At 41.5% G+C, this 16,123-nt stretch overlaps 1 protein-coding gene across 2 annotated transcripts in view; it reads right to left on the bottom strand.

The window, feature by feature from the left end:
* LOC124177922 (lachesin-like) overlaps positions 1-16,123 on the bottom strand; it is a 142,245-nt gene that overhangs the window by 18,198 nt on the left and 107,924 nt on the right. For both annotated transcript variants that reach the window (XM_046560881.1, XM_046560882.1), the window contains exons 3-5: positions 10,761-10,864; positions 10,131-10,338; positions 9,352-9,507 (exon numbers count right to left, since the gene is read on the bottom strand). In XM_046560881.1, the coding sequence (XP_046416837.1) occupies positions 9,352-9,507; positions 10,131-10,338; positions 10,761-10,864 (468 nt within the window). The remainder of the gene's footprint in view (positions 1-9,351; positions 9,508-10,130; positions 10,339-10,760; positions 10,865-16,123) is intronic.

The raw sequence follows: 16,123 nt of genomic DNA, 5'->3' as shown, positions 1-16,123 counted from the left end.
CGTTGTTTTACGTGAACAAAGGTAAACGCGTGTATACCTCGAGCTTTCGTGTGCAGTGAACTCATGAGATTTCAATCAAGGAGTCTCTCGGGATGTGAACCGCGACAGGAGCAGCCTGCAGGAAAAATAGGAGTTGATACGCGTGGCTGCGATCCTTGCCCGAGGCGTCCGCGTTGCAATTCACGATTTTCCACTTTGTATAAAGTGTGAACGTGTAACGGGTGACAAATCGGGCTGCCGCCAAAATTACGTGTAATTCGTTTCAACGCGCAAACACACGCGTGGTGCGCAACGGCTCGGAGTGAAAAACGCGCGGTGAAGATAAATAGTTCATTCATTCTTCAAATACCAAACAAACCTGACCGTTGTCGCGATGACCGTGGGGTACAAATTTTGGAAAATTCTCATTCCCGGTGGAAATCCAGGTGTGAGAATTGTACATCGTGTTCGACAATGGAGTTGCGGAACACAATTTTGCTAATGGCGTGCTGTAAGTTAGTACTATAGGAATTAGAGTTGTATTTAATTAAACCGAGGAAAATGATGTGACGTCTAGCCGGTCGGTTTCTTATACCAGAAACGCCCACTCCTTCGAGATCGCTGTACTTCATCTAAAACGGCGAAGAAAGTAGCTATAATTTACAGAACAATGTTTTCTCTATTAAAATCGCAGAAGTAAATTCTGCGAAATTCAATCGAAAGTTTAAAAAAATACAACAGAACTGCAAGAAAAACAAATTGTAAATCGAGTGAGCATCTGATCGATACATCGTCTCCGACTCGATACTGCCATTTCCATGAATTGAGATCTTATAACCTATTTATAACATCCTTCCCGTTGAGTTAATTCAAAAAAAAAAAACAGCGTATAATTTTTCGAATCACTGAATCAACGGCGTGAATATAATTACATTGCCGAAGATATCGGAGTGTTGTTACTTGCAAGTTTTACATTATAGCGGTTTTTATTTCCTCTTAAATTTTTACACGCCTTTCAGAAAATAGTCAGCCGGCGATTAAAAGCTGAGACAAGTTATACGCATATTTCAATTTGCAGCTTGCTCGATATTTTATACATTATATAATATATTCACGGTCTTGCTGGCGTCATGCGAGATCAGCCGAGCAGGCAACGTTTTTCCAGAGGGTCTTTCGTAATTGAACTTTACGGGAGCTTAGTCATATTAGCAATTACCCTCCCGGTTCAAGTGATGCTCGTAATAATTTTACAGAGAATAATGATTACCTGTGACGGTGTGTGAGGGTACGAAATTGCATAACTTACAATTGCTCAAGTTTTTGATAAAATAATCTCGATTGAATCTTTATTCGAAGCAACAAAAATGACGAATCCAATAGCTCTGAGAGCCGAGTGAGAAACACATGCGTGTGTACTAATACACGCGAATTTTATCATCGAAATGAAACAGGAATAAGTTGTATTTCTCCAGAAACATCGTGGTACGCATAAACAAATCGGCGCATTCGTGCGCGAAATACAATTTAGTAGTGAGTATGTGAAATATTTCACGTCTTAGCGAAATACGCTTGAATGCCATAGCTATCGGCAATTTCCCTGAAAATTTACAATACCTCGGTTGAGCGCCTTCTGTATCTAATGCCCATACGTATACCTGCATGAAACACGTGCGCAGTGCGTCCGCATCTGAGCCTTGCGTAATAGAACCGGGAGAGTCGAATAAATTAGACCCTATTTAGGTCACAGCGAGATCTACAACAACGATAACGGCAAAAACAGCCCTTCTTTCAACGTTTTCCGATATGTTTTTTGCCACTAGGCAATCTCGTTTCGATTTGCCGTGGCGATTGTTTTGCATACTAACAAACATCGCGAGATAAATAATCGTTCGACGTATACAATATTCCGTCTTGGTATGATATTTGTTCTTTAAAATGAAGCATGAATCGTTTTATTTTCAACCGAAAACTGAGCACCCAGCCACGTATAAATTTTCAACCACCTACAGCAAACTTCTAACTGATTTATAGCGAATTGAAATTACCAGGAATGTTGCATTATTGTGTTACGTGGGATATGAAATTAAATTGAGATTAATTTCAATCCGATTATGTGAAATCTGATTAGTCGATCGAGGCGTAAAGAACGTCCGTGGAATATATTTACTATTTAATCCTATATGAACTTGATAGCGTGGATATTTTAGTGTTATACGGTAGACTGGTTTCCTATTTCGACATGCAGTGATGAACCCAATCATTGAAATGAAATCGATGATAAATTTTATCGATGAAAATTCCAGCTGAACAGCTGGAACCTTTATCAATTGACATTTTATACAGGCACGAAGCTTCGACTGCAAATTCAAAATAGCACTGCGATTCCTACTCTGTAAACCTTCGTCACTGGTATACAAACGTAATTTTTCGTTCGAGTCAATTTCAATTATATCAGTTATACCTGTAGTTAATTTTTGAGCGCATGAAGTGCGAAATTATCCACGTTGATCGATTGGAAATCGTAAGAGAAATATATACACGTGACCTATAGACGGTTGCGCGTGAATGCATCAACGAGCACGATACTTGAGATACCCTGATTTTGTCTACAGCCTAAGTGGTCAATTGTGTTATGAATATTTGATACCATTACCCAAGCACGTGCGTGCTGCACGCTTCACATCCAGCCACGTTGTGTAGTACGAGACGGTATTTGCGTCGAACGGCATTAATTTTCAAAAAGTCGCCTGTATCGTGCCCTGAATAGGTAATTACTCTCGTATATGCTTTGCGAAAGGATGTCGAAAATCCAGACTGTCGCATAAAAAATTTATTCGCCAATGTTTCATCCTGCCAACGGCAAAACGACTCGAGAATCGGAAAGTTTACTATCGAATCCCCAAAGCTCGCTCCTCTAAGTATTCAGGAGGTCTTAGGACAACCGAGAAGTAAACTTTTCTCGGCGGTTCGTTTCAAAAACGATCATCAAATTCGAGTCACCATAAAACTGCGACGATTTCCTCTCCCTTTTCTTTACACGTCAGAAGTGTACATGCAGACCTGCGATTTTTTGTAAGCTCATTCACGATCAATCACCTGCTCAGGAATTCTTTCGTCGTTCATTATCTCGTAATCGAATCGCCTCGACGAAGCTACATACAAATGACGAAGAAGCGAAACTTCGTTGAAGGTGCAAAGACTAACGCAGTCAATAAATCCTGATATTTCAGACTGTGAAGTATGCGGACGGCCCCTCGGAGATGTGAAAGGAGCGGTCCGTCAGCCCTGGGAAATGGTTTACGGTTCTAAAGTATATCGATTGTTCTCTTGAAAATGCTGAACATTCTTTCGACCTTTCGACCCTTTTCGTCCAACCTATAACTCTTAATTTGTTTGTAATTTCTAGGCGCCACGCGTTAGCTAGACCGCGGCAAACTGCCCGCGGAACGAAAGTAGAACGGTACAAATTGAGTCGCAAACGGTGGATTGGTAAGTAGGAAAGAAACGTCGAGGAAATCCGTTTTCGACTATCCAATTCAAGTAACGGCGTTAAACGAAAGACTTTGGCGAGATGTCTCGCTATCTTTGTCGACAAAAGAAATTAGTGGGATTCGGGCGGTTTAAGAGTCTAGCAGGTAACAATGGTGTCATTTTGCGATCTCGGATCTCTTTGCTGTTCAGTCGTGGTTAGAATCTCTGTAACTGTGTATAACGTGTTTCCACGGATAATCCATTGTCTAGCGGGGAACAATGCCACTCGGACCGAGCCTTCTGTTCCCAGATATACTCGTCCGAGACAATCCCAACCTCCCTTTCTCCCATTTATCCAATTATTTAATTACTCCACCGACAAATCACGCGATCCACCCCAACCGACCAAGGAGAATTACAGACTTGCATTGCGATTAAGAAGCTGCAGCGGGGCTGTTCCTTGCGCCACCGCAACACCTGCTGCGATGACTTACCAGCACTTGTTCCTAGTGCAAACAGCCGGAGTTATATGTGTACATATACGTGCATATTATATGTATACGGTACGCGTGTACGTACACGCACGTGGTGTAGGCTTCCGGCGAGCACCGGAAGACAAGATCTAGGGTGAAAGCAAACGAAGCTGGGTATTTGGAAACTTGTTATGTTTGTGTTAGGGGGCCCTGCACAGTCCGTTGTGTTTAGAGAAAATAGAACAATTGCTTTCTTCTATATTTGCAGAAGCTATATCCTCCGTACGTCGCGGTGAAGTTCTTCCTCTCCGTACACACGTAGATACATACCCAGCACCCTGGCTCCAGACCTCGCGATAGTTTCGCCAAACTCGATTTGCTCCCCCTTCACCCCCTTTCTGGCAACCCGGCCTCCCGGTAGGTATTTTCCTTTTACTCGGTTATTCTTGGCGGGGTTTGCGCTCGCCGCGAACGAGTGCGCGCGTGAATCGGCGAATCCGTTCTCCTGAGAAAGGGTTGTCGGGACTCGAGGAGCAGGCCGGCCGCTGGGGTGTCTGGAGGCTATCAGGCAGGAAGTAATGGCGTTAGCCGCCCCTCGGGCCCCAGAGGCCAACACATCAGTTAGCAGAACCATGCAGCGAGCCGCTCCAACCACATCCAACCGTGAATTCTGTGATATCCGGCCGTGCCGAATCCGCGGAACCGGCGAAGCGACGCCGTGCGCCGGAAACCCGACGCGACGCCTCGCTTTTTCCCCTAATTATGCTAATCGGGATATGTGTGCCTGTCGCGTCAACGCCTATTGGCGAAAGATAAAAATTCTAATGCCCCTCGGGAGTTTCCCGATCGCTTCGTTAGCCTTTTCGGTCCATTCGAGGCCTCGTCGTTACCGAGAAAACGTCACTTTCTTATTTTCATTAGCTTTCAACTTACAACGATTTTCGTTTACACTGTATCGCAATATTCTTCTCGCGGAGAATCTTTTCATCTTCCCAATGAAACCGTATCGCTCGAGCGAATGTTTCAGATGGAAAAAAGAACCGCCAATGAATTATTCACGTGTAATGATTTATGGTGATTTGCGAAGAGTGTAGGAAACAATTTTTGTGATATATAGTCCCAGAACGGAAGCACATTCCGACGTTTTCTACGCGTGCTAAATGATTATCATTTGTCTCTTTGTCATGTAGCGAATCTGCGTGTCTGGCAACAGGCAACGGGTTGTAGGCCGTGTGTGTACAGAGTTGATATTTTTGAGAGAACGGTGTTTAATTATTCAGCCTCGCCTCGGAGGGGGTGCAAATTGCCGTTTAGCGAGCTACGCTCACAGGCACATCGCTGCACTCATTCGCTGGCCAAAGTGAGACAAATTTAAAATTCATTCATATTATCTCGTTGGCAATCAGCGCTCTGTTCACTCCTGAGGTGAGCGACAGCTACTTGCAGAGTCGGTAGAACGAGGATATGGCGCTAAAACCGTTCGGTGTAATTCAATTTCAAGACCTACAAATAGATTCATTTATTAGGAAAAATTGTTCTTGTACCGAACTTGGAGAGATATTATTTTGGCAGAAAATTATGTCTATTATGGTTAAAGGATTTCGAAGAAATTCAAAAAATTACCATAACAGGCAAATTATCGAATGTCGATAAATTTATTATTTGACAAACGTCATAAATGTATCAAATTCACGGTAAAGTATTGGTCTAAAACACTTCAAAAGTCAGAAAAGAAAAAGATAAAGATGATAATCTAGAAAGGAAAATCACCAAATGGATTGATTCAACGCCACTCTCCAACGACTCGGAGCTATAGGGCTATATTTTATCAAAATTAGAGGTGCGCAGCCGAAAATTGTTAGTTACACGGCGGAAATGGTGAATTTTATATAAAACGAATCCACGCTATTTGGTCTGCATTTAACCATTAGCTGCGGCGTACACCGCAGGAAAACCATTAATGATCGTACAGACTCGATTTGGCACACCAATAATTTATGAGTATCGCTATCAACGACAGGAAGTAGGAAAAGAGCGGTGGAACGTTTTCCTGTTTATCTCGCAGCTAATGCAATTAATAAATCACGGCGTACCCGCGAATGCCGGTGATTGAAGCAGGAAAAAAACTTCGCGGATAATTAATACTTCAATATTTATTTATAATTAATCGATCGCGCTATGTTCTTGGGCGATGCGAATACGGTGGAAATGTCGCGCTTTCGGAAAATTAGGCGCAGTTTGGACAGTTGTTTTTTTTTTTTTTTTTTTGCGGTGGTACGAAATATACACGAACACGAAGGAATAACACATTTTATTACGCGAATGGAATTGAGACAGACCTCGCCTTCATCCTCGATACGTTATTTTTCCCAAAAGTGAAGTTTCGCTTTTTACACCGAAAATAAAAATATCTTGGAAATGGCAAAGGTGCGTGGGGCATGGAATATTCACGTCCCTTGGTTCGATCACAACCTGTTGACCGAGCAAAAAGGAAGCCTCGTACCAGAATTCTACATATTCAGATATCGATGAAGCAAGAAATTTCTATCGATTCGTACGCGCGGAGTGTAATAACCCTGGCAAACAGCTCCAAGCTCTACATGTATATGCCGTGTACATATTTGTCAAGCGTCAAAAATTCCGGAGTTGTTGAGTCGAGCAAAACTCAGACGAGTCAAGTGAATATCTACTTATGCATACATTTTTTACCAATACCGAACAGAACTTTATACTTTATTATACCCTGCAGGTACATCTCAGTCGTTCAGAAATGCTGCAACTACGGGGACAGGAAACGAAATGAATACTAAAACCATCATTAATAAACTATCGCATAGTTTACTTCCGCACAAGTTTGCATGTAGTTGAGAATCAGAAGTATTTTCTTTCGAGGTAAAACATGAGCAATAACGACAGCCGTTAAACATAAAATTCAAATGCAAAACACGTGAACGAACTACAAGTTTCTGGTAATTATTTCAGTGGGAAAAAACAATTGAAATTCGTTTAGATGAATTTTTAAACAATAACTGATTGCGATATCGGCGGTTGGCAAAAATGTAAATTCGGATTTCTGGACAAACCTCAAGCTATTGCCTTTACCAAATGTACTTCGGTTGAGATAATTTTTTGTCAAGCTTAGCGGTTGATCAGCGGTGAAGTGGTTGTTTAATTAAACTTGAACATTTTGAACAAGGATCAGATTTCCCGGTGCCCGGGGATATTGAACCAACAAGATGATCTAATCGCTGTGCGTAACCTCGTAATTAATTCCGACATGCCTGGCGAGGTCGTGGGTGATATTGAAACGACAATTCCCAAATTGCAGAACACCGGCCGCCCGCCGCGAACGCTGGGGTGAATTTTAACGAAATGCGATCGCGTGATAACAAATGTGTGGTCACGCGTGCCCGGTTAATTGAAAAATAACATCTGTGGGTAAACTCAGCTGCAAGATGGTGCTGATTTAAAGTAAACGGCACGTGTGTGGTAGCTTGGTTGAAAAGGAAGAACTTTTTTCAACGTTATTAATTCGAATTTATATCTTTCAACAATTATCCTCTCGCATTTAACGATATGCACATCCGCATGTCATTTATTAGACGGCTTTGCCCGTCTTGCGTGGCTCCCCATCGGAAGCAAAAGAATCCAAAATGTAAAAATTCATCATCTACATACATTCTGACACAGGGTGCTTAAGAGTTGGAAATTTCTATTCGTTATTAATTCCGGCTGTTAAACCCGGAGTTGGAGAAATTTTTACACTGCACCTGATTCCCGCTAGCGGTAATAAAAATTTTATGTCTCATATTTACAGGACAATTTTGCCAAAATATATATCGGTACAATAGTAACGGTTTAAATATTTTCAGTTTCGCAAGGAAATGTGGTACGAGTAGCTATATTGAATGTGATTTATAAAGTTTTTATTACTACATTCTCTGATTTTTTACTGCCTTTCACTGCCTTTCTTCAGTTAAGTAATTGGGTTTCAAGATCAATCTATCGCTGTACAAACGTCAAATTATTGCGATAGTTATAGAAAAAGATAATACAAGTGAACATAAATAAGAAGAAAAAAAATTGAGTTCCGTACTGGATTTCCTGGTTACAGCTACAAAACGCATCTACATTTTTGAGCCATGACGTTATTTTTCGGTCATGGTGAAGAATGGAAATATTTGAGAACTGTACAATAACCACATGTATAGAAATTACTCTCAGTAAATTTACAAGGGTTATTTAGAAATCCACACCGGAAAATCAGTTTTCCAAAACAATATCGTTATTCTTTGAACTTTTTCATTCACATTGGACATTTCTGACGCCCGTCTTGTTTTTCTGTCGGTTAAAACGTCCTGGAAACTTGCGGTGTACCTTTTGAACTCAGTGTCGCTAATTTGAGCTGAATTTTTGCGAGAAAATGCAATGCGAAATGACAAGGTAAGGACTCTGTTGCTGAATTGTTAATTCTGAGTGAAATTTTGCTGAACAGCCTGGATTTCATCGACTTGGAAAATGAAGGAAATTCGTCGACGGAGCGTGATCGGTTTTATACGCACGTATCGGAGAGAAATGAAATGTCGAACGAACAAATCATTTGTATGCGATACATAGACGTGCACGGTAGGTAAAACCTATCTCGCGTTGGCCGTTTGACGTTGAAGTCAAGCGATTGACCGTTTATATAGAAAAAGAAAGAAATAGAACACAAAAAAGCATGCAGAATGCGAATAAAGTAACGATTAAAAATGGAAAAACGAGAAATGTAGCTTCATGTTCGCCAACGTTCCCCCTGGAATTATATCATCAAGCTAATCTAGCCGTAGGTAAATTGTAGTCTGTTTAATCTGACCCAAGTTCTCAATAGCCTGTGAAACGTTAGTATAGAGAGAGATCAGAACACATGGTCGCGGTGCGTATTAATGGACAATCGATCCAACAAATACCGATGCCCAGCTGAATTTGAGCATCGATATAAGTATGATGGAACTTCCACCCCAATCTGTACATCAGCGTAGTTTCACAACACAGTAGATTCAAGTGATCGAAACGTCGATTTCAATTCTAATACATTAAATATCATCAAGCTGACGCGTGACGGGTCAATAGAACCGATTTCAATCAGTCGGTATTGGTAATACGTAACATTTACTATCCGTCACGGGTGTAATCTGATATTATAAATTAATGATAAGCTGCATATGCGAGTGTAACATTCGAACCGAGAACAAGATGGCTGTGAATGAATATTTGAAAAATTACTCCTGGCAAACACACTCGTATACATACACATCCGTTTTATCAGCTTTAACGTAACTGTAATAGAAAAGCAATAACCGTTCTCAAGTCGAATATTGCAAAAGTCACTACGGAAAGTTGTAACGTATATACGCCGTTGTTGTCATTTTGTTGTTGAAAAAATTACCTGTTTCACCGTTGTAATTGATGTCTTCGCCATCTTCGCGTCTCCACATAACATAGGGTTCGGGATAGCCGACCGCTTTACAGTTCAAAGTGACGTTCGAAGCTTCGCGAACGACCATATCCGTGCTGGTCTCCTTATCGACGATCGATGGCGGTACTGCAATGAGAAAAGAGGAAAGGAATAAGAAAGAGGGGCGGGGGGGGAGGAGGGGAGGCGGCGCTTTGATAGTATATGAAAAGGACTTGTTTATTTCTTTATTTTTTTACCTGCTACAAAAAGATTTTTTTTTTACATGTACTCTCTCTCGTTGATTTCGTCTGCTGTTTTCTTTCCATCTCTGACAGAGCGGAATCTCCCACCGTACCATACACGCATCTGGCATATATATAGATATATATATATATATGGATAAATGTATGCGTGTGTATAATGTATATAGTATATAGAGTAGAGGCAAATGTATGTATATACTTGATATTTCTCTTTTGTGCTTTATTCAAATTCGACACTTGACATCACCGATTGGCAGTCGGTCGGGCGTAAGATGATGCGGCGGCAGGGGGGAATCAAAAATGCTTATCGTGTAAGAAGAAAGCGGGGAAGAATCTAAGCGCGACACAGACAGGGACTCGAAAGAGTTTTCTCGGTTTTGTGTTTTTCTCATTTTCTTCTTCTTCTTATTCTACCTCTTTTCATTATTATCCTCAGCCCTCCCTTACCTCGCGGAAACCTCTCTCGTCTCTCGGTGGGACGTGAAATTTATGCGGAAATCAACTTACCCACCACCTGAAGGTAGCCTTGACGACTTCGCATCGGGTCCGTATTCACTTGACACATGTACCAGCCTCGGTCAACTTCTTGGACATTTTTTATCTGTAAGTACCAGGATCTGTGGTCGTTGTACGACAGTGAAATCCGTGAATTTTGCGTTATCACATTGTGATGGATCGACAAAATTGTCTGCGTATCGACCCTGACCCACGCCACCTGCAACAAACGAATTGACGGAACTTTATACGCCTGCAGGATTCATTCCTATTCCGACAGTTCTGCTGCATTCGTGTGATGCAGTAGCCGCGGTGAATGGAATAACTATCGGTTTGCACGCTGCTGTTACATATTATTTTTTGAAATTTGTAGGAAAACATCGACAGTCAAAAAGTTTGTTCAACCTGTAAAAATAACCATTCGAAAAATGAACGATATTCCGAACAATTTCAAACTGTTTCATTCAACTTCCGGTATTACTGCAGTATCAACGATGCCGGATATAAAGGGTTTTTTTGGAACGCTATCGTATTTTACACGGTCGAAAAAGTCAGTGTCTCGTTTTTCAGTAGAAAATAACGTGTCATGTGTCCTTTAAAACTAATGCTGCATGCACATGTGTATATTGGGTATGGATTTACCTTGTAGTTGCGTAAATTGTCGACAACGCAAGGGAGCAAAGCATCGCGTCCAATTGTTACGGTCACATTGGGTATTGGCTCAGCGAATCTTGGAAACTGGACTTCTGCAAACAGAGAAAATTCACGCGACGTGTTAGACGATCATGTGACATATGTGCCTAAATGCTGTCGGGGAAAAAGCGCGAGAGGAATAAAAAAAAAAGAAGGAGTAAGAGAAAGAATATTAATATTGGAGTGGATCGTTATCCGTAGCACGCAGGAACGTCGTGCACACGTGAAACGGCATCGGCCATCATCGCGTCTAGCTTTCTGTGACGATAAATATTTAGTATAGGTGGTATTTTGAGAATATATCGCGTTGACATCGGGCTTTCAACTCGGTACACACATTAAGGAGTAAAGGAACCGTATCGATTTTGGGCGAAATCGATTCACCGGAAGTATTCGAACGAATCATTTCACACTCGAGAGAAGTACGTTTCTCTTTGATCGACGCGGCGTCAGGAAAATAAGGATAAACATTCCCCGTCGTGTACGCGTGTAAGCCGTATTGTTATTTATCAAAACGCCTTTAAACTACTCATCTAAATCACATGTACAATCTGGTTAAAATGTGTCGAATTGAATTTTACACAAATATTAAAATTGCTGAAATAACCATTACTCAAAAGCTGTTGCTGAGACTGGCTGAATTGACAATTACCATGAATGATTTCGGCTTCAACAATATTTACTCCAGACTCGAGAAATTTCGATAATTTACTTGTATGAAAAAAATTAATTATGAGACATAAAAAATGCGCGAACAACGTACCGGCATTGAAAGCCGTGGCAGAATCATGCTGTTGATACCTAACTGGAATTTTTTCCATGAAACTTCATGTCTTTCACATTTTTTTCCACAATCAAATAGTCACTTTCGATTTGAAATATCCAACTCCAGTAGCTCCAGTTGCATTTTGTTGTAAATCGTTTCGGACAAAACCGTAGGGTTGACAAATTTTAATTACACACTCGACTGTTTCAAATTATTGCAAAAGCGCTTACCGACTTTCTTCGAACGCGTCATCTGGCATTCCAGGCATGAAGTTTTTCAGCAATTAATCAGCATGTCATTATTCCCATCCTCGTCAGCATATCCAACGTTCTCTGTGCTCGGCTTGGGGATCCAATACTAATCAATTTCAAACCGATATTTCAATCGCTGCAGCCTGAACGGCAATATAACTTTACGTCAGCTTGCAATACTAGTTTGTGCATGAATGAAAAATGAAGAGATCCGGATGCTCTTCCAAATTACTAGCCAATATTTCAATCTGTTACCGAAGAGCGCCGGCAACGCAACGTGGATGCGGAGTATACACCTACATTCCGTTCAGCTATTGTCGGAATATTTTCCCCCGCGTGGTTCTCCGCTCGGCGGGAGGAACGGAGGGAGAATGGGAATGGGAAGGGTTCGTAATGGCAAACGGAAAGGTATAACAGAAAATATTTCACTTTCTCGTAGCTATCCCTCCTGAATATTCACCCAATAAAGAACGCCTACTGCAGCAGTCTCTGCCTGCGGATACACTCACGCGAACACAAATACCGAATGCAAATTGCCCCGCACTCTCTACTTCGCGGTGATACGACGTATTACTCGGCATGCTTATGCCGGTGGTGTAATTAAGGAAGGATTCGAGCGGCGCGTCCTGCAGCTACCATGAAATACGAGCTGTAAATGTTGTTATGCTTGAGCCTTTCGTAAATTACGGAAAATTTAACTTCCAACGACAATTTAACAATTCATTTATTACAAGGGCACATGTGTGTATTCGATAAAATCCTGTCGTTGTATAATAGCTGACATGGCTCATAAATTAAGCACGGATTGATTTACGCGATTGTTAACTGTTGTTATAATTGTGAAAACATTCTTAATTCTTAAGCAATTGTTGGTTCCGTAAAATACTCGTACCGCTTGTGTGCTTTTTCCAATAATTAATTACCGAACTCTTTCGGAATATTAAGCTGAACTCGAACCGTAATAATACTGACAAGGAAAATGTTATTTCAATTCACTGACTCTCTGATCACTTGATGGAATACATCACTTGACATAAGGAAAGTTTGTACATTTGTTTGCTCGAGATTACGCAGTTGTGCGTGTGCAGACAAATATTAGGTACGCGCCGATCGAGATCCTGTTATCCTAAACAAGTATTCGCGTAACCTCTCGCTTGAAATAATAATTGAAATACGGTAAATCAGTGAATATCATACTGACAACTTCGGGGTGAAATTGATATATAATCGTGCAGCATCGTTAGGGAAGAATCGCATGGCGTCGTATCCGTTATACAGAGAACAGGAAGCTTTCAATTGGACTCAAAAACGTACGTCTCGTTAGTTCAACGTCAAAGCGACGACGTCATTGAAATGATATGTGCCGCACACAATTGGCACGGTAGCTGGGGATGAAAACTGAAAAAACTGTCCGAAGGCTGAGTCATGAACGAGGTATAAAACGCCAAGCTCGGCGTAAAGTCGAAATCTTCATACACGCGCTGGATTAGATTTCTTCTTCCGTGTTTCGTAACGATAGAAATGAGAATCGGGAAGGAAGAGATGCTGCAGTACCGAACCTTCCACTCATAAACGTTATTATAATTTACTATTCAATGCAACATTTGTATCGAACCAAAGTCAACCGCGGTGACGAACGTTATCTGAAAGTTTCAACTGAGAAGAGTGTTCAATAACGCATGGATTCATAAAAAGCGGGGTTGGCGAGGGGATAGTGGGACGACACAGGACACGCAGCCATTCCGCTTCGAAATTACCGCCTCTTGGCACCGTTTCCGAAACCTTATCGCGCTCGTTCTGCTCGAGGTTGTCGCAAACTATCGATTTCCCCGTCTTATCATCGAGACGCCAGCAGTCAGATACCGTCCTGAGCTTTCTGAGTTATCGAGACCCGGTTACGTGGACCAGTAAGCTCGAAGCACACGCCGAGTAAAACCCGAAATGTTCGCTAATTTGGCGAAAAAATAAACCAGTGAATTCGCAAAGGTCGGATCGCTTTTTTGTTCCGCTGCAAAATTTCTGTTTACGTATGATTCACCGGAGCTTTCTGACAATGGATTCGCCTTAAATGGCGCATTGGTGTAAATTGACTGTAATGTTGCCAATCTAATCCCGAAACGCTTGATGCGATGCTGGGATAAATATTACGTTGCATATAAAGTGCGTTGAACAGAATTTTGCACATTTATTACCAATTTTATTTACATACGGTTCAGAATTGAATATAAAATAGAATTTATAGTGAATTCAACGCAAATACGACTATGGATAATTATGTTCGTCTGGCATGCTCCGTGATGAATTTTATTATTATTATCACAATTTGGCAAGAACTGTTGACGAAGTCACCGATGAAAGTGGATCTATAAGAAAGAGAATAGCGAGCCTAAGCTTTAATTCGCGCGTTATTCTTTAGAGCCGCGTTTATTTGCGAGGGATGAAATTGAACTCTTTAACGCATACCGCGAATACATACCAACTGGAAAAATGTAATTTCTCCGTAAGCTTAGCTTGTCTGCGTTTACGAACAGCGTGCGGGGAAATGGAAAGCGCGCGATTCTTTAAGACTCGGAGCCAGTGCAGAGTGAAAGTGAGAGCCTTGAAAAGTGTAAGTGAGAACGAGGGGCGCAAGGGGCCAACGTTTTTATGACCCTCCTTGGAAAAAAGCGAAAAGTAAAAAAGGTATTTACGTTTCAACCGCCAAATTTCCTCACATATTTTTCCCTTGAGCAAAAAACTCACTCTCTGCCAGTGCTCAAGACGTTCATACCCAACCAAGTCAGTTCACCCATTCCGCTTATTACATCTCCTTTGCACTTATACAATGTGAAACACACCCTTCGATGGCAGAAATTATATTTTTGACAAATTAATACCGTAGCTATCCGACAAGTGATCCTGATTATCACTGGATTTTGAAAGACCATTTCTTATTCCAGTCCAACGACATTGGAATTTGTTTAAATGTTGTCATCTTTAAACGTATGAAAACGTATGCGGTGATCCTTGCAGCAATCGAACGATTATTCGACACGTGTCATTCATTCGCTTTATACCAGTATTCGGCCTTATATCGACGTTTATGCGAGATGAGACCTAGAGTGGTGAAATGATTCTGAATAAGGGAGACGGAATGATGTATGGAGCAGGCGAGGTTTGGGTAAAAAAGTCGGAGGAAACGAGCGGCTTTTTCTTTAACCATTACTTTCAGGGAACACTATTTTTCAAACTTATGCAAATTCTTGGGTAGAATTTATACCCGTGCGTCTTTTACAGGTAACTTGTTAAAATAGGCAAAATGACAAACGATAAAGCATATTTCGTGGGGCATATGTATGCAGAGCTATTATAATACAGACGTTACGAAATAGGCTGCGAGAAAAATTCTAACCGATTAATCGCAAGTCGCGAAGAATTTTCTGTTCAACGTAAATGTGAAACAATACTAATTATACATACCCGTATTTAAGTTTCAAATATATGTCAAACTACGTCTCTCGGACGTGATTTGGAAGGAAGGGTTGGAACAGCTTTGTAACACGTGAAAGAGAACCGACAGAACGGCTTGCCGAAAAGCGTTTCTGGTACGTTGTCAAATCGCGCGTTACGCAAAATGTCGGTAGCCGGCGATTTGCCGAAATTTACGTCCCGAAAATTAAAGGCTTGAGATTCCTCGCCGAATATCAATTGCCGGAAGAGTGTCCGCCCTCTTGCGTATTTTCCACCGTCGGCGCCGCCTCGCCGCTTCCCTTAATAGGAAACGAAGAGTAATTCTTGCAGCGTTTCTTTCACCGGGCTGATGATCGCCCGCTGACAAATGACAAATCTGCCGTAGCGATTCTCCGGGTTAAATATACCGTGTTTAATAACTTCTGCACAATAGCAAACACGTGACGTATCGCGTGCGTGCTGAGTGAAATTGTCTGGTTTCTATATCCCATCGCATTAATTATTTCGTACCTATACATGTATATGTTAAGTATACAACGAGTATTCGCGGGCTTTCTCGCGAGACAAATGACGATAAAAAAGCTCCACGTTGTCTCGATGATTGTTGTTACTATTGCCGCTGCCCCTGCTACTATCCCAAAAGCTTTCTTGCGACTCGTTTTGTACGTATATCGCCCGCAAACGACGCCCAACTCGCAAAGCAATTAAACGGCAATAAGCCGAGTATATTAGAGGGGAGGGGAGGGGGAGGTTTATTATATACTTTCTACTTCTTTGGCTGGTGTGCTGTACGTTTGTAGTTGAACATAGTCGCGGAAATGATTTGGTATAAAAAAAACCGTATC

Source organism: Neodiprion fabricii, chromosome 3 (genome assembly GCF_021155785.1).
Source record: "Neodiprion fabricii isolate iyNeoFabr1 chromosome 3, iyNeoFabr1.1, whole genome shotgun sequence".
NCBI classification, from domain to species: Eukaryota; Metazoa; Arthropoda; class Insecta; order Hymenoptera; family Diprionidae; genus Neodiprion; species Neodiprion fabricii.
The sequence above is the reverse complement of the archived record's forward strand: the minus strand, read 5'-3'. Positions and strand labels throughout refer to the sequence as shown.